The sequence below is a fragment of the Lissotriton helveticus genome, chromosome 8 (genome assembly GCF_964261635.1).
Source record: "Lissotriton helveticus chromosome 8, aLisHel1.1, whole genome shotgun sequence".
NCBI classification, from domain to species: domain Eukaryota; kingdom Metazoa; phylum Chordata; class Amphibia; order Caudata; family Salamandridae; genus Lissotriton; species Lissotriton helveticus.
Window position 1 is genome coordinate 1069869068 of NC_136069.1, and position 20801 is coordinate 1069889868.

The following is a 20801-nucleotide window of genomic DNA, read 5'->3' on the forward strand; positions in this document are numbered from 1 at the left end:
ATGAGTTGTGTACTTGTTTTACTCGTAATGTGCCTAGGGGTAGATTTACAAGTCCATTGCGTTAATATTGCATCACTTTTAAGATGGGAAAAGTGATGCAAAAGTGGTGCAAGGGTGTTGTAAATCTGGTTTGGATTTTGAAAGAGAGAGTAGGGTGCATCTGTAGGGTAAGTGCAGGTTAGTGTAGGGGTAACAATTACTATTCTAAGTCCAGTGGGGTGCATCTGTAGGGTAAGTGCATGTTAGTGTAGGGGTAAAAATTATTAGTCTAACTCCAGGGGGGTGCATCTGTACGAAATGTGCTGGATGGTGTATCAGTAAAAAACAATATTCCAATCCCAAGGTGGTGCATCTGTAGGGTATGTGCTGGATAGTGTATGAGTAACAATTACTATTGCAAATCCAGGGGGTTGCATCTGTGGGGTATTTGCTGGATAGTGTATGATTAACAATTACTATGAAAAAGAAAGGAGTTAAAGGAGAAGGAGACATGCATTTTCACGGTGAACACGGAAGAAGAGAAAGTGAGGAGAGATGATTTCTGACGTGTTTAGGCTTGAGAGCCTGGATAATCATTAAATGGGGTCTGGCAGTGAAGTGCGTACTTATTCTGGAAGAAGCCTTTCGGGGTCTTGCGAAAGCAAGTCATCTTTAATAATTGCCTCTCACTGCATGCACTTGCAAGGTCATTTGATTTGCTCATATGTTAAAAACGGAAAATTTCTACACCTCTTTTTCATTGGTTGTGAAGCATTGTAAGAAGACTTATTACCGACCAATCCCTTTCCTTGCGCAGATTTTGAAAAACATTTGATTGGCTTTTGTGTGGTTAACTCTACCTTCTTGATCCTAATGTTGATTAACTTGTTTTTTCTATGTGACGTTACAATACCCTCACCATTTACGTAGCACATTTTGTGACACACTTTATTTTTCAATGCGTTTCAAAAACTAGTTGTGGTAGAGTATCTAGTTGTGGTAGAGTGTTTTTAACTTAAACTGTGTACTCTGTTTATGAGTTTGTTGATTGTGAAGCTATTTAAAAATATTATTCTATTTTCTATTGTATCATTATTGTGCTGACTTTTCTCTTTTAGTGTGAAGTACTTTGTCCTTTCGTTAAATGTATAATTCTTCAAAGAATCCTTGAAAGAAAAACGTGCAAGTTTTCAAAATATTTGTATTGAGTCTTTTATATTCATCGCGTGGGTGAAATGCAAAATCTTTTTTTCATTCATTGGTATCACGCGTTGGACCACATTTTTATTTTATTTTATCATAAGCACTTATTCCTTATGTTTACATTATATAAGTGTTGCCCCATCATCTTTATTTTAATGTTAGGGCTCTTTTACTTTCAGATAAAGTAGAATAGAAGTGTTACGACAAACACTCCCTCACTACTTCATCTTTCTTTTTTTATATCCACTTCCTGTCTTTATTACATTTTACAATTATTTTTAAAAATGGAAAAAATTATTAACATTTGAAGACACAATTATATTATTTATTTTCAAAGAAAGTGCTTTCGATGATAATCCTCCTGTTCTTCATGAGTGAAAATTAGTCAAAGCATTACTCAATATAAATACTTTTATCCCATTTTCACTGTAGAAGAGAAATAGTATTTTCCTTTATTTCAAAGTATTTCGTTTTTTTGTCGATAGTTTATTTATTCTAAATTTTTCAATCATTAAGAAATACTTGCATACTAAAAAAATATTATTTATTAATGTTTGAAATTCTCGGTTGAAAGTCATCCAACTCCAGTTGAAGGATCATAAAGTTATAAATAAATTAAAATAATACATTAACAATATGATCCCTCTGTGGAAATGAAAGATAAATTGAAGTTGATGGCATCGCTGCTAATCATTATTTTGCATGTAGTCATTCCTTAATTAACCTATATTTTTTGTAATGGTTAATTCGTCAACTCGTTATTATATTCCATTTAAATTTAATCAGACCACATTCTACAATCATTTAAATAGTTTTGCTTTCTTTTTTAAAAATATCAAACATATACCCATTCAGATAATTTACCTCTCTTCAATATTCTTTCATTCTTTCGTCGAAATTCATCTAACTCCTCTAGAAGGAAGATAATGTTTAATGTATTTTTAAATATACATTAACAATATTTTCCCTCTGAGGAAATGAAAAATATTCTCAAGATCCTTCCGCAGCCCGGAATAATTACCTTGCTCGTAGTTTCTTCACCCATATTGATTCTCTGAAACGAAACTAATCATCCCTCAGGTGTGGTTTATATACTTTTTGGTTACTTAACACTATGGTATCAATTTATTGCTCCTCTCACTTTTAAGTCACGTTTTTAAGTTGAGTGGTGTTCTCATTTCCACTGTTTTAGTGCGTCACGAGTTTATGTAACCATGCCTCTTTCCATACTTTTAAAATTTCGTTTAACTTCTAAAATGCTTTATTTAAACTCGTTTTTATTATTAAAGAATTTATATAGGTTACTTTTTTTAATACGAGTATTAACATTCATTCTCCTTTTTGTTTTCCAACTTATTATTCTAGTAACTTCCCTTTTTTTGTAAAACTTTTTTTATTATTCTTCATTACCCTAAACCCCTATTTTCCCTGCATCCCGTGCCAGAGATACTCTCTATTAAACTTTAGTATTCTAATTTATATCTGATTATTAATTTATTTAATTCCATTATTCCGAGTTTTAATACATTTATTTATCTAATATTTTTAATCTTTCTTTATACACTGCAAGGGATACTGTTATTTGTGTAGAATCACACTATGAATCAGTGTCCATTTGGCAAAATTGAGAGAGAATGATTTGGTTGGGTGATGTGTTTGCAGTTACATATGTATATATCCTCTTGCAGTAAGCCAGGCTTAACCCCTTCCATGCTGCCGCGATTCTGCTCCTGTGCTGAAGATTTCAGCACGGGTGCAGTCATGACGGCCCCCAGCTGTCATCAGCACACAAGCACTGTAGTGCATGACGGCTGGGGGCCGTCATCAGCATGCAAGGGGTTAAGGGTATGCAGTGCTTCAAACTCCTATGCATTATGCATGTAGTGGTGTAACCACTTTCACATTTGTGCTTGAGGCCTACAATTCTACAGTCACTTTCTATATACTCCAGCAAACACAGTGTGAGTGCTGTTGCAATTTCAATATGACTCTTTCAGTACCATGTAGTAATTCATTCACTAAAGTAAAAGTCAAACAATTAAGAATTCACCGAGTGTCTTTACTTATATTAATGTGATCATACAGTCAGTAAGCATGTACTCATGCAGTGAGCCAGGCTTTAGGGAATGGAGTGATTCAAAGTGCTATGTATTATGCAAGTAGCGGTGTAATAACCTTCATATTTATGCTTCAGGACTACAACTCCCCACTCACTATACATACCAGGGGTCTCCAACTAGTAGGGCAGGAGCTACTGGTAGCTCACAAGCATCTTGAAAGTAGCTCTCAGAGGTAAAGCCAAACCAAGCCAATCTCAGAGATTCTGTGTATATTAAAGAATGTAGCAGTGCTCATTTCACTACCCTTAAGAGTTGCAGACAGCCAAAGCAATGGCAGGGCCTGTTGATAACACTCAAACACACACTGTGGTGGCATATCAATTAATCAATTAGGGATGTATAGAGCGCACTACTCACCTGTGAGGCTTTCCAGGCGCTGGGAGAGTATGTGGAGGGGATTTGTGCTGCTTTGGTAATTCGAAAAGGCAGGTATTTTAACTCTTCCTGAATGCTATCAGCGTGGGGGTTCATCTGATGCTGAGGGGGAGTTCATTCCAGGTTTTGGCCATGATGTAGGGAGTGTGCCCCCTGTCTGGTACTGTGGGTGCAGGGGATTTCAGCCAAGGCCTGGTCAGCGGAGTGGAGGTTTCTTTTGGGGGTATAGAAGGAGATTGAGATATTGCAGTCCGGGCTTTATAGGTGTGTGTGAGCAGCTTGAAGGTCACTCTTTTTTAGACGGGGAGCAAGTGGAGTGTTTGCTTATGCTGGGTGATGTGGTCTTGTCGTGGGATGCTGTGGATGAGTCTGGCTGTGGTGTTCTGGACAGTCTGAAGTTTGTGGAGTAGAGATTTGTTGATTCCTGCATAGGGGCGGTTCCCGTTGCCCAACCTGCTGGTGTTGAGTGCTTGGGTGATGGTCTTCCTTGATTCAGGGGGTGGGGCTATTTGAAGGTCTTGCTGAGTATGTGGAGGGTGTTGAAGCATGTGGAAGCTGCAGCCTTGGCCTATGGGCCTATGGGCCTATGGGTCTGTCACATAAAACATGTTTATGCACTTTAAATCTAAGTTGGGGAGACTTAGTGTTGTGGTAATACCATTTGTGGCACACTGCATGTAATGATTTGCATTTTACTTGATTTTACTTGATTAGAAGCATTTAATATTGATAAACGTTTTCCTGGCATTCTGTTGATTACTTCACCTGGAATTTTCTGGTGGTTACTACTGACAATTGTGCTTAGGGTGGTCATAGTGTAATGTTAATACATGCCCCCAGCACAACCTGTACACTTCACAAACACCACTACACTACCGTAAACCCTATAACACTATCCCCAACATGAACCTCTAAACTATATAAACACCACTGCACTACTCTAAACCCTAAAACACTACCCCCTACAGTAGACGAACACCACTGCACTATCCTAAACCCTAAAACACTACCTTCAGCAGGACCCCCACACTACACAAACACCAGTGTACTACCCTAAATGCTAAATCTACCACCAACACGATCCCCTACTCTACACAAAGACCTATGCACAACCTTAAACCCTAAATCTATCCCAAGCAAAACCTGTTCACTACACAAACACCACTACCCTAAACCCTAAAACACTACCCCTAACACTTATACAAACAGCACTTCATTTATTCATATAGATAGTAACTCATAGTTAGTGTTATAAAATCACTATTACAAGTATACACTTATCCATACAGTTACTGATGCATTCACTGAGTCATGTGTATACTTCTTTATATACAATAAATGTCACGTACGCTGCCTTTTATTTTTGTACTTTATTGCACATGTACCATTGAGAGATATATTTGGTCATCACCACTTAACGTCATATATCTACTGAATCAACTATTCACACATCTTTGGACAGTCAGACATCCTCCACCGAACCACATACACATTCACTCTCCCATACAAATACTTAGTTAAGTAATCAATATGTAATGTAGACTTTCACGTAGCTAGTAACCAACTGGTGCAGCAGTTTACAGAACAACTGACAAAGTAATACAAATATTCACACAGTTTAGTCACTATTCAATATATTTAGGGCCAGATGTAGGTAATCTCAATTTACCTACTTTTAAATACCGAATCATACTGATTCGGTATTTAAGAGTAGGTAAATGGGATGTAGGTAATTTCTCTTTTTAAATTACCGAATCGGTAAGATTCGGTAATTACCGAATCGGTATTTACCGATTCGGTAATTGCCATTCATTCCTATGGTTTCTAGAAAAAACAAGGGGGACCCTAATGGTGGCTGTGGACCAAGGGTATGAGTCAATTATTTTAGAAGAACAGCAGTCCAAAGCAATTCAAGAGATGAGAAACAATGATATACAGACCATAAAAGGATACTATATATTTATCCAAGTCCAGCCGGACAGGGAGTTTATTTTTAGAATAATCATAGAATTTGTAACATCTCAATACATGAGCAGCATTTCAAAATTGTAGGGCACACTTCTGTGCCATACTCAGAGCAAACAGAGCTTAGTGAAGAGAATAACGGATAGTTTTGTTAGAGAAGAGGACATTTTTCACAGGCAAAAGAGAAAAGAGCTAACTGGACACTTTTTAGATCAGTGTTACAGGTGTTTTCCAGAGTAGTGCATACAGAAAGTAATACAAAATGATTTCACTGTATGGCTACTTTAAAAAGGTCGACGTTTCGATCCGGCGCTCTAAAATACATTGGGATCATCATCAGGACTGTACACATTTGTTATGCCTGGGTGAAACAAAATAACGCCTCAAGGTTCAATTTTCAACTATATGACGGTGCGGGTCCACTGTCAATGGTGAGAGCTCGCTCAGGGCTCCGGGGGTTGGTTTGATAACCAACTTGCGCACAAGGCGCGGGTTTGCAGAATGCTAGGCGAAGAGTTGCAAGGAGAGCAACTAGGATTGAGTCATCCCGGGTTGCGAGTAGCGGTCCTTGGTTATAGTTGGATCCGCGGCGCGAGGGAGCGATGTCTGTTAGTGTCGTGCGGGCAATCCCTGGCAGACACTAACCAGTGTCTGCCAGTGTTTGCACCCTCATATAGTTGAAAATTGAACCTTGAGACGGTAATTACCGATTCGGTAATTGGGGGAAACATTGAAGGGTGGCAGGGTGTCACTTTGACACCCTGTTGCACCCCTCAATCATGTATGGGTGCACATGTTGCAGACATACATGCCCTAAGGGCATGTATGTCTGCAACATTGCAGTGTTTGAAAAGCAAAAAAATGCTTTTTCAAGGCTTTTCATTATTTACCACCAACTTCTAGTTGGTGGTAAATAACAAATTCTTAAAGCCCTGTAGCACTTTTACAGTGCTTCCTACATCTCATAATACAGATTAGATAATTTTACAGAATCGGTAATTTTACTGAATCTGTAAAATTACCGAAACTGTAAAATTACCGAATCTGTATTTTAGGGGGCCCTACATCTCAGTATCCAAATACCGGTCGGTAACGGCTGAAAATCGGTATTTTCGGCCGTTACGACCGGTATTTGGATACCTACATCTGGCCCTAAATGAGACAGTATAAATTACTCAAGTAAACAATCAATCACACTGCTACTAAACCCTTTATCCAGATTGTTTTTAACCAGTCATTCTTCAATGCAGATTGTTATATATATAATACATATTTAAATAACAAACCAAACCACATTCACTGGATGCTGTCATCAGTGATGTCATAAGTGATGTCATATGAGATGTCATCAGTGATGTCATTAACCATGTCATGAATGTTGTAATATATATAGGTGAAGAGCTGCGTATAAAGGGGCCGTATTTAGAAGGAAAGGAAAAGTCACTCAGGATAACTTTTTCTCTCTTTGTAAGTATTGTAATTTGAGATGTCATCAGTGATGTCATCAGTGATGTCACTGACCATGTCATGAAGGATGTAATATGTGACACCATCACCAGTGGATTGTGGTCTCGAGAGTTAGAGTTAGTACAACTAACTATAACAGAGGAATTTCAATGGTTTTGTATCAGTGAAATGTCCAGCTAACTATAACACCCCTAAAACCTATGTTTTTTTCAGTGAATTTCTAAGGTTTTTCAAATGATAATTCCTAACTATAACCTGCTTGAAACCTATGGTTTTTTCAGTGAAAAAAATATATGTATATATATATATATATATATATATATATATATATATATATATATATATATATATATATATTCCATTCCCAACTCCATCGGGTAATCGTACCCGTAACAGATGACAGTACTCGCGGGTGAGAGTTCAGAAGATTTTATTCACGAACTCCGGGCATGCAAGACGCATTTCGGTGCTTGGCCATTGTCAATTTCCGCACAAAACGCAGCAGCACCTTTTTTATTTATATATACAAACACATCAGTGGTATCCGGTATCGCAACTGAAAAGGGACCATTCGTGAAAACGACAACAGTTGTCAAAGTTCTGCCATCTTAGAATGACAAAAAGCGGAACTTACAATGCAATAAATATTGCATTTAATATTCTACGCATGAGTACATAGATTTTTCTGTATTCTGATATTAAAAACTCAATATTTTGTCCAAATACCAGGTAGCCAACTAATGGGTAGGAAGGGTGCTAAGGGTTTAAAGTAAGGAACAAAAGTGGGTCATCAACACCTCAGATCGGTAGTAAAAGAATGCCAACAATGGATGCAATGGGTCCTTCATACACGTGGGTGCTAGTGCCACTGCTTCAGTATTGATAAATACTCCATTTGACGCAGCTAACCTAACATGTTAACTGTTCCTATTTAGCCAATTGACCTAACTTATTAACCTGTTCACTGTGGATGCAATAGTAAGTTATCTTCTTCATATTACTAAATTATGTATACTATTTAGAGGGTTGCTGTTCAAAATACATGAGCTGTTGCTAAAACAATAAGACTTAATTAAACATGTTATACTATATTAGGCACATATTTTTACACAATCAATGTTTCCAAAATTGTAAATTTTAATTCTGTTATTTTAATAATATATGCATCTTTCACAGTCTGAATATTTTACATTTAATATGACAACTCTTTCTATTTTCTGTATGTTTTGTTCTACAGCTTATCGCCAACGCATCTAAGACTCCTGGTAAGTAGAAAAATTATTTTAAAAATGCACAAAGACTGATTGCAACTGTATTTGCTGTAAGTCATTTACGTTTTGATGTAGTTAGCACATTGGCAATACTATGGTCAAATGCAGTATGACAGTACAAGAGTAGGCTGGCAGGGCAGGTCTCCCTGAGGTACATTCTTTTTCATGTTGTTGCAGCAGTAGTGGCTCCTCCGCTATGGCGGATGAGTGTCGCCCCACTGCTTTCAAGCAGTGCGAGAAGAGGAAACATAAGATGATAATAACTTTCCGTTATTATCATGTTATGTTTCCTTTGTTGGGCATGGAGCAGGGTAGGGGTGGAGTGGTTTTCCCACTCAAGTGCACATGACTGGTTTGGGTGGCCCAAGAAGACCGACCAAACATTCATTGCGCACTTTCCCTTTTCTCCATTCAGGCTGCATTACAGCCTCCATTTGGAACAAGTTCAAACCCAATCACAATGCTGCATTGCAGCGTTGTGACTGGTCAGGGGAGCCTGGGTGCCTACCCATCACAATGCAGCATTGTGATTGGTCAGCAAGGCTTGGCTGTGCTTCCGGGGAAGAGCAGGAGCAGATATGTGGCGCAGGACCCAGCGGGAAGGTGAGTTTTTTTTTTTTTTAAATATGCGCGCCCCTCCCCGCACACGTGACCTCCCAACCTGCCACATGCTAGCCATATAGCTTAGAAGAACATAAAACATTGGCCCTAACCTATTCCACACAGGGCCTCGCACTACAGCCTATGTATGAGGGTTGCTTTGTGATGGAATTCTATGTCACTGACCCTCTGTCGGCTGGCAATCAGCTTGCATAAAGTCTACTCGCAGCCTGTGACATATGCAAGGCACATCACTTGAGTGTGATGAGTTTAGCTGGGCTTTTTTCCCATTGAACTAATTAAAGCCATGCAGCACCAAACCTCTCTGCCTGGCTGGATTGATCTGCCACGGCAACCAACAATTTCTGAAGGAAGCTCCTAATGTGAGCTCGTTTGCTTGTCACATAGTAATGCTGGCGTAGGCCGAGGGAGAGAAGAGGGGTCATCTGTGTGTATTTCTGATTACTAAATTAGTGGAATTGCATTATCTGGTCATTAAATATTGAACACCACAGCAGCCCCTGCTCTTTCTTCTGGTCACTAAGTGATCGGATAGGAGGCAGCTGTACTGCACATTTAATCCTCTTAACACCCCTGCTTCTCTTTTTCCAGTGGTCACACAGGGAGAGCACACGAAGGTGGGCAGGGAGCAAGACATTTATGTTTGTTGATGTTGGTTCCCTCTGTGATTACCTTGTGCTCAGCGCTCCATGCTGCAGAACCTGTCACAATCATTGTGTTTTTCATCCCTATGGTCTGAGTAGTGCTCTTGTGGTTATTAGCTTGAAGACTATCCGCCTTATTCATCAAGCTAAATTGCGCTCGCAATAGCTGCGAAAATGCTATTGCGGGCGCAATTTCCCCAATCAGCATTCATCACGACAATAGCGAAGTCGCAAACACATAATAGCGAATCCGCAAATAGATTTGCAGAATCCCGGCAGGAGAGCAATAGCGAATCAGAAAATGCGACAAACCACGGATACTGCGAAAATAATAGCGAATTCGCTATACAATCGCAATCGGTAATCATGAAAAATCGCAAATAGCGAAAAAAAACTAAATCGCTGTTTGCGAGGCGCAAATTAAGGACAACCCAAAGCAGGTGGTAACCATAAAAGCCATTGAAATTTGTTTTTGAAAAACCATTGGCCAATCAGTAACAGGTGCAGGCCTGACCAAACACACATAAGGAGAATCAGCAGCAGCATTTGGAGTCTCACAATGCCAGGAATGTACATGGTGGTTAGGCGGCGAAGGCTACAGCGAGCAGCACGGAGGAGACGCAGAATCCAGGACAGGATATTCCGCCAGCGGGTCACCCTGCTGGGCCAAACCAGAGAGCAAATGTATGCAAAGTACCGCCTGAATGGGGAAATGATTATCCAGCTAATACAGGACCTTGACACCCTGATGCAGCACCCAACAAGGCGGACCAATGCCGTGCCTACACATGTCCAGGTATTGTGTAGCCTGCACCTCCTGGCCTCTGGGAGCTTCCAGGGGATAGTAGCGGTTGCTGGGGGTTATCCCAGCCCACCATGTCCCGCTGCCTAAGGAGTTTCCTTGACGCAATGCTGACCCAGCTACACCAACACATCAAATTTCCCACCAGCCAACAGGAGTTGGATTTGACCAAGCTATAATTCTACAATGTTGCCCATTTCCCACATGTGATAGGATGCATTGACTGTACCCACATCGCCATCTGCCCACCAGCTGCAACGGAGTACATGTACCGCAATCGCAAGTCCTACCACTCCCTCAACATCCAGATGGTCTGCAATGCTAAGACATACATCACGGACATAGTGGCACAGTACCCAGGGAGTACCCATGACTCATTCATATTCCGGCACAGCGGCCTCCACACACGACTGGCCAGGGGAGACTTTGGGGAAGGACACCTACTTGGTAAGTACACTTTGTCCACAATGTCACATTGCGATGAAGTAGCTGCGCTGCACAGGCACTCACCCTCTGCTCCTCTCATTCAGGTGACAGTGGCTACGCCCTCCGTGAATACCTCCTCACCCCATACCTCAACCCTGCTACACCACAGCAACGGCGTTACAATGTTGCGCACATATGGACAAGGAATTGCATTGAAAGGACTTTTGGGCTGCTGAAGAGCAGATTCCGCATACTGCACAAGACAGGTGGGGCCATGTACTACAGCCCTGATGTGTGCTGCCGCATTGTGGCTGTCTGCGCAATACTACACAACATTTCTACCAAGCGCAGGATACCTGTAGACATCTCTGGCAGTGAGTCGGAAGGGGACGACCGGCCACCTGCACATCGGCGTCATGCACGCGGGGAGAACCCAGCTGAAGGCCACAGACGCCGCAACCACATCACAATGAACAGTTTCTAGTCCACCCACTCCCCTCACCCAACAAATCACAATTGCATGCAAATGGAAATAATGACATGACGCCAATGTATGATGCAAGATTAAATATTATTGTTTGATTCACAATAATAGTGCAAGTTGCCATCCTTCCTATGCAATCAGTATTGCCCCATACTGCTGCGTCCAAAACACAGGGCAGGCTTATAGTGTCAGCCTGTGCCTGTAAAAGTACATGTTAGTCAGGTGCGCCTCCGGCGCGAATCACCCAAGCGCCTCTCCGGCTCCTCCTCTGCCACCGCACGTGACCCTGCAGTGGGCCTGGTGCTACGTCGTAACACCGCTACCTGTGAGGCAGACTGGCTGCTCACACTTGAGGTGCCCTCGCTGGCATCGTCCCCCCTGACAGTGCCAGGTACAGGGGGGTGGAGTGCAATAACGGCAGTGGTGAGGTGTTCTAATACTCTGGCCACATCCTCGCAGCATTGGATTAGCTGCTGCTGCTGCGCCAGGGACCGACGCGATAGCTGGGATGTCGCATTGCCGATCACATAGTTAGACCTGGTGTATGACGCCAGCCGCGTCAGTAGCTGCCGGTGGTGTCGGCGCCCGGTGTTGCACTGTGATATTAGCGCAGCAGTGTTGGCCTCCATGGCTGCCGTCATGCGGTCCATCCTCTCCCCCACACCTGCCATGGCTGCCGTCATGCGGTCCATCCTCTCCCCCACACCTGCCACATTGCGGCCAATATTATGCAGCTGCATCTGTATGGCCCCTTGCCGGCATGCCTGCATCTGGTGAATGCGTAGCATTCTACGCTCTATGCTCATGCTAGGCAATCGCACTTCCATCCCCCTTCTGCCGCTGCGTGCATTGTTCTGCAGGCGAGCCCTGCCATGCCTGCTCTGCTGGCTGCCCACAGTGGGTGGGCGCTGTGTCACCGCTGTCGCTGGAGCAGATGTGGAGGCTCCAGCTGCTGCGGGCCTGGCTGCTGGGGTTGGTGCAGCGCCTGTTGGTGCTGGCGCTGATGCTGTGGGCCTGGCTGCAGGGGTTGGTGCAGCGCCTGTTGGTGCTGGCGCTGATGCTGTGGGCCTGGCTGCAGGGGTAGGTGCAGTGCCTGTTGGTGCTGGCGCTGATACTGTGGGCCTGGCTGCAGGGGTAGGTGCAGCGCCTGTTGGTGCTGGATGTGTTTGTGCCGGCACCTCCTCCGCATCCTGTGGTTGCTCATCGATGAACAGCCTGTCACTGTCGCTGCTGTCTGCGCCACCTGTGAGGGGAAGTGGACGTCCATTAGTTGCATGTATCTGTCACACGTGCAGTTGCTACATGCATGCTGGATGACATTCCCTGACTGGCTGTGGCATTGCGTACTTTGGAACCTGTCTGGCTGCATTGGGGTACTTGTACATTGTGGCCACACTACATGTCCCACAATGCTTTAGGGCATTACCTAATGTGCACCGATGGCATGACTTTGGAACATTATGGGAGGCTATAGGGTAATGGCCATTCATAGGGGACAGGGTCGCAGTCGCATGCCACTTACCTTGGCTCTCTTGGGTGGGGCGGGATGAGTCCAATCTGATGACCCCAATGCACGCCTCGGACTCCAACGTGTCCTCGACGCGGTCCTCCATGGCGGTGTTTGGAGGGACTGTAGGTCCTCCCCCTTCAGTGGCTAGGGACTCTCCCAGCCTCTCGGCAACCCTCTCCTTGGCACGACCTCGGAGGTCGTATCACCTCTTCTTTAGTTTATCCAGTGACCTGTCTGCCACGCCCACGGAGTTCACTGTGGCCGCTATCCCGACCCATATTCTCCGCTTCTCCTGCTCAGGCACCCTCCTTGACTCTTTTCCAAACAGTTTGGAGTGGTTCTCTACCACCCCTTCGATGAGGTGCTCCAACTCCTGTTCGGAGAACTTCAGTTTTCTCTTGCGCCCGATGTTGCTGGGCCATGGCACAGCCTCGTCTGCCATTGCTGCAATGAGATTGGGTGTGGTATTCCAAGTTGGCAGGTGTCCTTGCAGGAGCTCACTCAGTTGCTGCCTCGAGGTCTGCCTCACTGTGGTGAATGGGGGTGGGAACTGGTGGCTTCCTGGTTGTGATGTCATCACTGTGCTCGAAAAGCGACTTCCCGTTTTCCCGATCACGTGTATTAGCGATTTTGCAATTAGCGATATCGCTAATCCTACACGGATGTTGCCGAAAATAGCGATTAATCAGCGATTTTCGACACTCGCTAACGCTTTTTGCGGCCGCGTGCGAATCGCTTTTTTTAATCGCAAACAATCATGAATGCCGATCTGCGATTTCTAAAATGCGATTCGCAATTAATCGCAATTGGGAAATCGCAGATTCCGGTTTTCATGAATCAGGCTGTATAGGCTTTCACGACAGCAAGCATGAATAGCGGTAGGGAAGGAATTATTAGATATTTGTTATAATATTTGTATAACTGGCACTGGAGTGCGAGCATATGTATTAATGTCTTTATAGTATTTTCTGACTCAAATGTGTGACCATGCGATGGTGCAGTGTTGCAGTCTGCCGATTACACATCCAGGCTATAGTGTCACACAATGTTCAACTGTCAACATGTGGCAGGGTCCCGATAGTGCATATAGATGGAAATGAGCAGATTTTATTGTGTTATATATATATATATATATATATGCAAATCAAATGAAAGCTGTGAGTCAGAGAGGACCCCTAGATTGTATGCAGTTGTTTCTCACAGGCTGGGCAGATAGGTTAAATATTTGAATGGGCAATGGTTTGTTGGAGTTGGCACTTTCTGGTTAGCTGAGGCGATGCCCTAGCCAGACAGAAGCTACCACTCCCATCAGGGGTGGGTAATCACACTTGTTGTATAACCTCCGCTCACCCTTGGGCAGCTTGGCACTGAGCAGTCAGGCTTATCACAGAGGCAATGTGTATATGTTTGGAACAGCAATTACTCACAATATTTACAGTGAGCATCACAAAAGAGACTTCATGTGCGAAGTATGTAAATAACATTTGTATTCAACATACAATATTCAACACAACATAAACATAATGTATTTCTGGACATAAATCACACTAGAAGATATTACTTGCAGGACTAAGCCCAACTCTGTTGACATAACATCAGAACTATGCACACTTGGGAAAGATCCTATTGTACTTCACCCCCCCAGCACCCTTATGCAGTGCAACACATTGTCAAACTTAGGCCCACCCTGGCAATTCTTGGAATTCAATACCACACATTTATAGGGTGCACCTCAGGTACAGCGACATTAGAAATATGTACATACAAGGAATTATAACACTTTGAAGCAGCACCTGGGCCAAGGCTGCACAGGTAAAGCCATTTATCAAACTTTACACCTAATTACAATGTCGGTCGGATTTAAGTCTGCCCAACATCGTTTCGGTATTGGGACCGACGGACCTCCTGTTGGTGGTGCCAACCGACTAATTTGGATGCAACGAACCCTGTTCGGTCGCACTCCTATTCTTTACTATGTGAACATGCATTCCGACTGGAATGTATGTTCTCATTGTAAAACGAAGAGGTGCAGTTCATCCCTGCACCCTGTGGCAGGCACCACAGGGGTTCTGTGTCGGAAAATCCGGCACAGAAAGGATGTCAGAATCCAACATTGTAATCCCTCGGACAGAAAGAGCCACACCTGGGATTACCAAAGTCAATCCGACTGTCGGAACCCAGTCGGAATGACCGGTCGGATTCCTTTCAAACGACACCATCATAATGGATCAGTTGGAAAGGAATCAGAACGGCTGATTATGATGTGTTAGGAACAGCTCAAACCAATGGTCAGAACCCTTTCCTAACACATCGTAATCAGCCCCTTAGTGCTCTTCTGGCAAGAAATCCATGTGTACAGGAACACCGCTGGCCAGTGTCATTACTCAGAGGCGGTCTGCAGACTCTTACACACACACACACACACTCACTCGGCACCAACGCACTGTGCAACAGATATCAGGCAGTCCGTACAGATTGCACTCACACACATTCGCATACAGCACCATAATGCGGTGCCCTTCACTTTGTATTTCTGGACATAAATCACACTAGGAAATATTCGTAGCAGTACTAGTCCCTACTGTGTTGACATGAGAAAGATCCTATTCTACCCCATCACCCTTATGTGGTGCAACATGTTGCCAAACCTGATCTCACCATTTCAATTCTTATTATTCAATATCATACAGTTATAGGTTGCACCCCAGCTAACAACAATATCAGAAATATGTACATACAAAGAATGTTAACACTTTTAAGCAGCACCCTGGGCCAAGCCACACGGGTAAAGCTAATGTCAAACTTAGTGTTATTCTGGCAAGAAATCCATGAGTACAACAACACTGCCTGCCAGTGTCGTTACTCAGAGGCGGTCCGCATGCTGACTCTCACACACACACACACTCACTCAGCACCAATGCGCTGTGCAGCAGATATCAGGCAGGTCCGTACCGAATGCACTCACACACATATGCACACAGCACCATAATACAGTGCCCCTGATATCTAGCAGGTCAATTGATAGAACACTGCAGACCCTGTGGCCCAAGCCTCCCTCCACCCTCCAACTCACCCTGACTACCCTACTCCGAGAGATTGGAGATAACCCCTCCCCTCCCGATTAGTGGGCCTCACGTGGCAGAAGTCACAATTAGGGTCCCATGGAAGAAGCTGGGGGTAGGTAGCAGGACAAATTAGGAGTCAGTCGTCAAATGGTGGTCTGGCCAACACTCAGGAACTTCACCCACAGGATGCGAAGCAGAAGCAGGTTGAGGGCAATAGATAGTCACTCAAAAGGTATCTACAAGGAACCTTCCGGCACCAGCCCAATCACAGATGGACGGCTGATAGCCAGAAACTGGTCCTAGGACGCTTGATTCCGGTCCAGGGAAGACATGGCTTGGCAGTTCGGGCTGGACTGCTCCCATGAGGCACAGGGTCAAGACTGATTTGCATATAGCCATGTCTGAACTGGGGTGGCTTGGTGAGCAAAATAACAATGGATTAAACCCAGATCTGTGACTGGAGGTGAATGTTTTGCCATTGTGCAACATTCCGTCCATTATCTTGTGTGTTTTGCTGTTCACCCTATGTGGGAAGGGTATGCCCAGACGTGGGTCCTGTGCTCATTAGGCCACTGGAGTCAAGCTATCCTGAATGAAAACGGCTGATAGCCAGAAAGCGGTCCTAGGATGCTGGATTCCGGTCCAGGGAAGACATTGCTTGGCAGTTCAGGCTGGACTGTTCGCATGAGGCACAGGGTCAAGATTGATTTGCATATGGCCATGTCTTTACTGGGGTGGCTTGGTGAGCAAAATAACGATGGATTAAACCCAGATCTGTGACTGGGGGTGAATGTTTTGCCATTGTGCAACATTCCGTCCATCATCTTGTGTATTTTGCTGTTCACCCTATGTGGGAAGTGTTAGACCTGTCAGACTTTGGGTGGTCTCCCCCTATTTTTTTTCTCTCTTTCTGCCTCACATTTTTTCCCACCAATTTTTTTTGTGTGACCTTAGGTCTCCGGGCGCCTCGCCACTGCCAATCAGGGCTGAGGCACAGGTGCGCCTTTCTAAAATGGTGGTATAGGTGAGCTTCATAAAATGGTCGCCTGTCAGAAATTTCCTCAGAGCTCTAGCCCATAGGGGGTCCCAGAACCTTCCAGACCACTCTAGTGACCTGGGCCCAGGTTATATAAGGGAGGGTACTGGATGGCCATTTTGTCACACTGCTGGGTTGGCTGGAGTGCGGACTGCAGCCTCAGGGGGATTGTGTCACAGGCTGAACTGACTGCTCCCAAGGGCTGCGGTTTGGTCTGAGGGTGCTACCCTCCTACCTGTTGATCTGGCCCTGTCTTAAAGAAGAACAGAGAGAACAACGTCCCAGTGTTTCCACGTATAAAACGGACTGCTCCTTTTGTTCAGCTGGTGAGAGAGATCTTGAACCGGCCCCGGGAACCTAGGAGGGTTGGCGCTGTGTGCTGAGGGGGCATTGGACTGTCCAGGAGGGGGAGGGTGAACGCTGTGTAGAGGTCCCTCTCAGCAACTTCTGAAGTGAGGTTGGGACCCAACCTTTGCCCTTGCCACCTGGCTGCCACTTGGCGCTAGTGCGCTGTTATTGCCCTGCGTTACTGCCGCCAGCTTGGTGTCCTGACAGCGCACCTTATTGCTAGCGCCTTTCTGATTAGCCCCCCCTCCTGAACGCTGAAGCGCCGAGTCTTTTGGTTGCTTCACCGCCGCTGGCCGGAGTGCTGAGTGGGGCTGGGCCGTGCTGGAGAGGAACAACATGAGGTCTGAGGGAGAAGCTGGAAGGGGTCGTCTAGCAACCAAGAATCCCGCCTAGCGCGTCACCTCCCTGTCTCCGTGTCAGAGCTTCCACAGGAGAGGGGAAACCACCGCGGCCCTTCAGGAGGCCAGTCCAACTGCCCTCCAAGGGTTCCTGAGCTCAGGAGGAAGTGCGAGAGGAGGCCTACAGGCGGTGGGACCTCCGTTTACAGTGGCGTCACGGCTTCACTGCAGGCCCCTACCCCCGCCCCAGGTGACGTGTTGTGAGGCCTGAGCGGGAGGAAGGGGAACATTTGTGCTTCAGTTTCCCGACCCAAGAAGGTCATCAGCAGGGCCGGATGGATGCAAAGGTATCGGGGAAGGCCTGACTGACGGTGGTGTTGGTGAAGCTGAGTTCCCAAGAGAGAAGGGGGAACTACTATGAACGGGGTTACAAGGAACTGAGCCCCTAAGTCGGTCCTCTCACCCCCAGGGTCCCGTGGCCAGATACTATAAAGAGAGTAAGTACCTGTCCCCTGGAATTAAGTATATGTGAACACTGTCTTGTGCAGGAGCTGGGTCAAGACAGCGCACCCCGACTAGGGAACTACTAATGATCTACGGTGGCACTTACATGCTTGGTTTAAACTGTTGCCTGCACCTGTTGATCTATGCTTAATGTACTTACCTGCTAATTGCCTATTTAATGTGTTTATATACCTATTTTTTTTAACTACTGCGAGGTAATGCAATGCAATGTACTGTCTAATTGATGCAGATAATCCAATAATGAAATGCCCGAAGTCCTAATTTATTAACTATTGAAACTTCAACCCTATTTAATGCAAAAGGATAAAGCATCTCTATTTTCTTTTTAACTAAGTCGGTGTGCTCTCATTTTTGGTGGGTTTGCGCTGAGGTGTTGTAGTGTGTGCTGCACAAGTACGTCACAATTGCCTTCAGGATTTAGCCTTCCCACTCTGTGCCATGCTACCCTAAGTGGGCCGGTGGTCCCAGTTCTAACAGGAAGGGTATGCCCAGACATGGGTCCCATGCTCACTAGACCACTGGAGTCAAGCTATCCTGGCTGAAGGGTGGATGATAGCCAGAAACCGGTCCTAGGATGCTTGATTTCGGTCCAGGGATGACTTGGCTTGGCAGTTCGGGCTGGACTGTTCCCATGAGGCACAGGGTCGAGACTGATTTACATGTGGCCAAGTCTGAACTGGGGTGGCTTGGTGAACAAAATAACGATGGATTAAACCCAGATCTGTGACTAGGGGGGAATGCTTTGCCATTGTGCAACATTCCGTCCTTCATCTTGTGTATTTTGAAATCACAGGAGGTGGGCACACAGTCTCTTGACCCTCCTTCTGATAGCTTCTTGGAAATGTTCCTTCAGCCCAGTCAACCACTCTCACCACCTGACCCGATCCGGGCAAAAAAACCTGGTACACAGTGTTGTCAGGGGCTGGGGAGAGAGAGGGCAGTTTGTCTGGGGCATTGGAAACTCAAAAGGAACAATCACTGAATGGGAAATGGAGCATGGAACAGGGGGGCTTCTCGGAAGAAGGAGACACCCTGTCAGACACATGTTGTTCAGAATTTCACCCAGGCAAACCTCGAACAATATCTGGTGTGTGGTGATACGAGTTGCCCCAGACAGTTCGGGGTCACACATGATGAAGAATCACAAACTCAGTAGCTCCCTGGAAATGAGGCCCAACGTGTGGTGTGCATTGCTCAGAGTACCACCAGACAGTTCCGATCACACACAAAAGAAGAATTGTCAATTCATTACCTCTGTGGAAGTGAGGCACCACATCCAGTGCACGTTGGAACGAGTTGCACCAGATGGTACCAGTCACACAAAATGAAGACTTACTAACTTCTGTACCTCCCTGAGAATGAGGCACAAAGCCTGTTCCATGTTGTTACAGGTCACATAAGGAAATTCCAGTCTCGCACACAGGCACAAGTCTAGCAATGCCGCACGAGGTAGATAAGGCACTACTATAGACATGCCCTCATCTTTGAGGGTCGCAACCTGTGAATAGGGCACCACACGTAATTAGCATGCAGTTGGTGTGTCACATGAGAGAGATGTAGCATGATTGAGGAAGTGGGCCACGCTGGATCTCGCAACCAGTGAATCTGCTCAGCACCAACAAGACGCTTATGCATGCTGAGGTCCCCATGATGCAGGTGCCCCTCTTCTTAGATGCGGTCAGTACTTTTGGGGCTCAGCACAAAGCAATCTGGTCTCCAGGCACAGTTCTTCTCTACCAGTTGGTTGTTCAGCCCGGACAGCCACTATTCAGGAAGGACATGTGGTCCCTTTCAATGTCAGTAATCCTCCTTGTACACAACAGATTCCTCTTGCTCCAGGTTCTCTGGTCCCATGGCCCCACCAGTGTAGCTTTATCCTGCTGAAATATGGCACCATTCGTTATACTGTAGTGTGCCTTTGAAGTCGGAGTGGTTCAGAGGGTTTCCCATTAAACCATAGATGTCTCCCCTAAATTCCAGTCCTGTTTGCCATAAGACAGTTGAATGCAGATCTTAATCTTTAGTGGGGCCATGAACTGGCTCCCAGAGGCCAAGTGTCAAAACCTCTCCCTCCAATCTATCCGCTTAGGCCATCAAATGGAAAAGGGCTATTATTCAAGTTGCATGCCCAAGGTTTATAGCTATCACTGGGAAATTCACAGACGTGCTTCCCCAGCCTCCAGTGTGGACTGGATTCAAGCTGAAAGGCACACAAACTTTTAGAGCAGAGAAATACCCACTTTCTAGCAGAGGCATTTCTAAGCTACTAATAATAAAACCACCTTTACCAGAGGAAAGGGTTTATCATTATGAATTCAATTATAGGAAACATGATGAAGCTGCTCCACTGCAATGTATTATTAAAGCCTGAAGTAATTTCTCCCATTCTCCCATCTTAATGTATGGGAAGACCAAACCTCATAAGTAGTTAGAACACACATGGGTATTCTTCACTACCTGGGTAGAGTACACACCTGTGTACTCACCCAGCCTTTCACCTACCACATGCTTCACCCCTCAGGATTTACCCTAGGGACGCTCTAAAGGTAATGCATTGTTCCCTCTGAATTGGCAATGGTTTAGAAAGGGCAGCCTGAGCATAAGTGCAATTGCTCACACACA

General features: G+C 44.9%; 1 protein-coding gene across 1 annotated transcript in view; it reads left to right on the forward strand.

The window, feature by feature from the left end:
- LOC144771874 (cilium assembly protein DZIP1-like) overlaps positions 1-20801 on the forward strand; it is a 1571028-nt gene that overhangs the window by 600466 nt on the left and 949761 nt on the right. The window contains exon 9 of the mRNA XM_078656123.1: positions 8347-8374. Coding sequence (XP_078512249.1) covers positions 8347-8374 — 28 coding nt within the window. The remainder of the gene's footprint in view (positions 1-8346; positions 8375-20801) is intronic.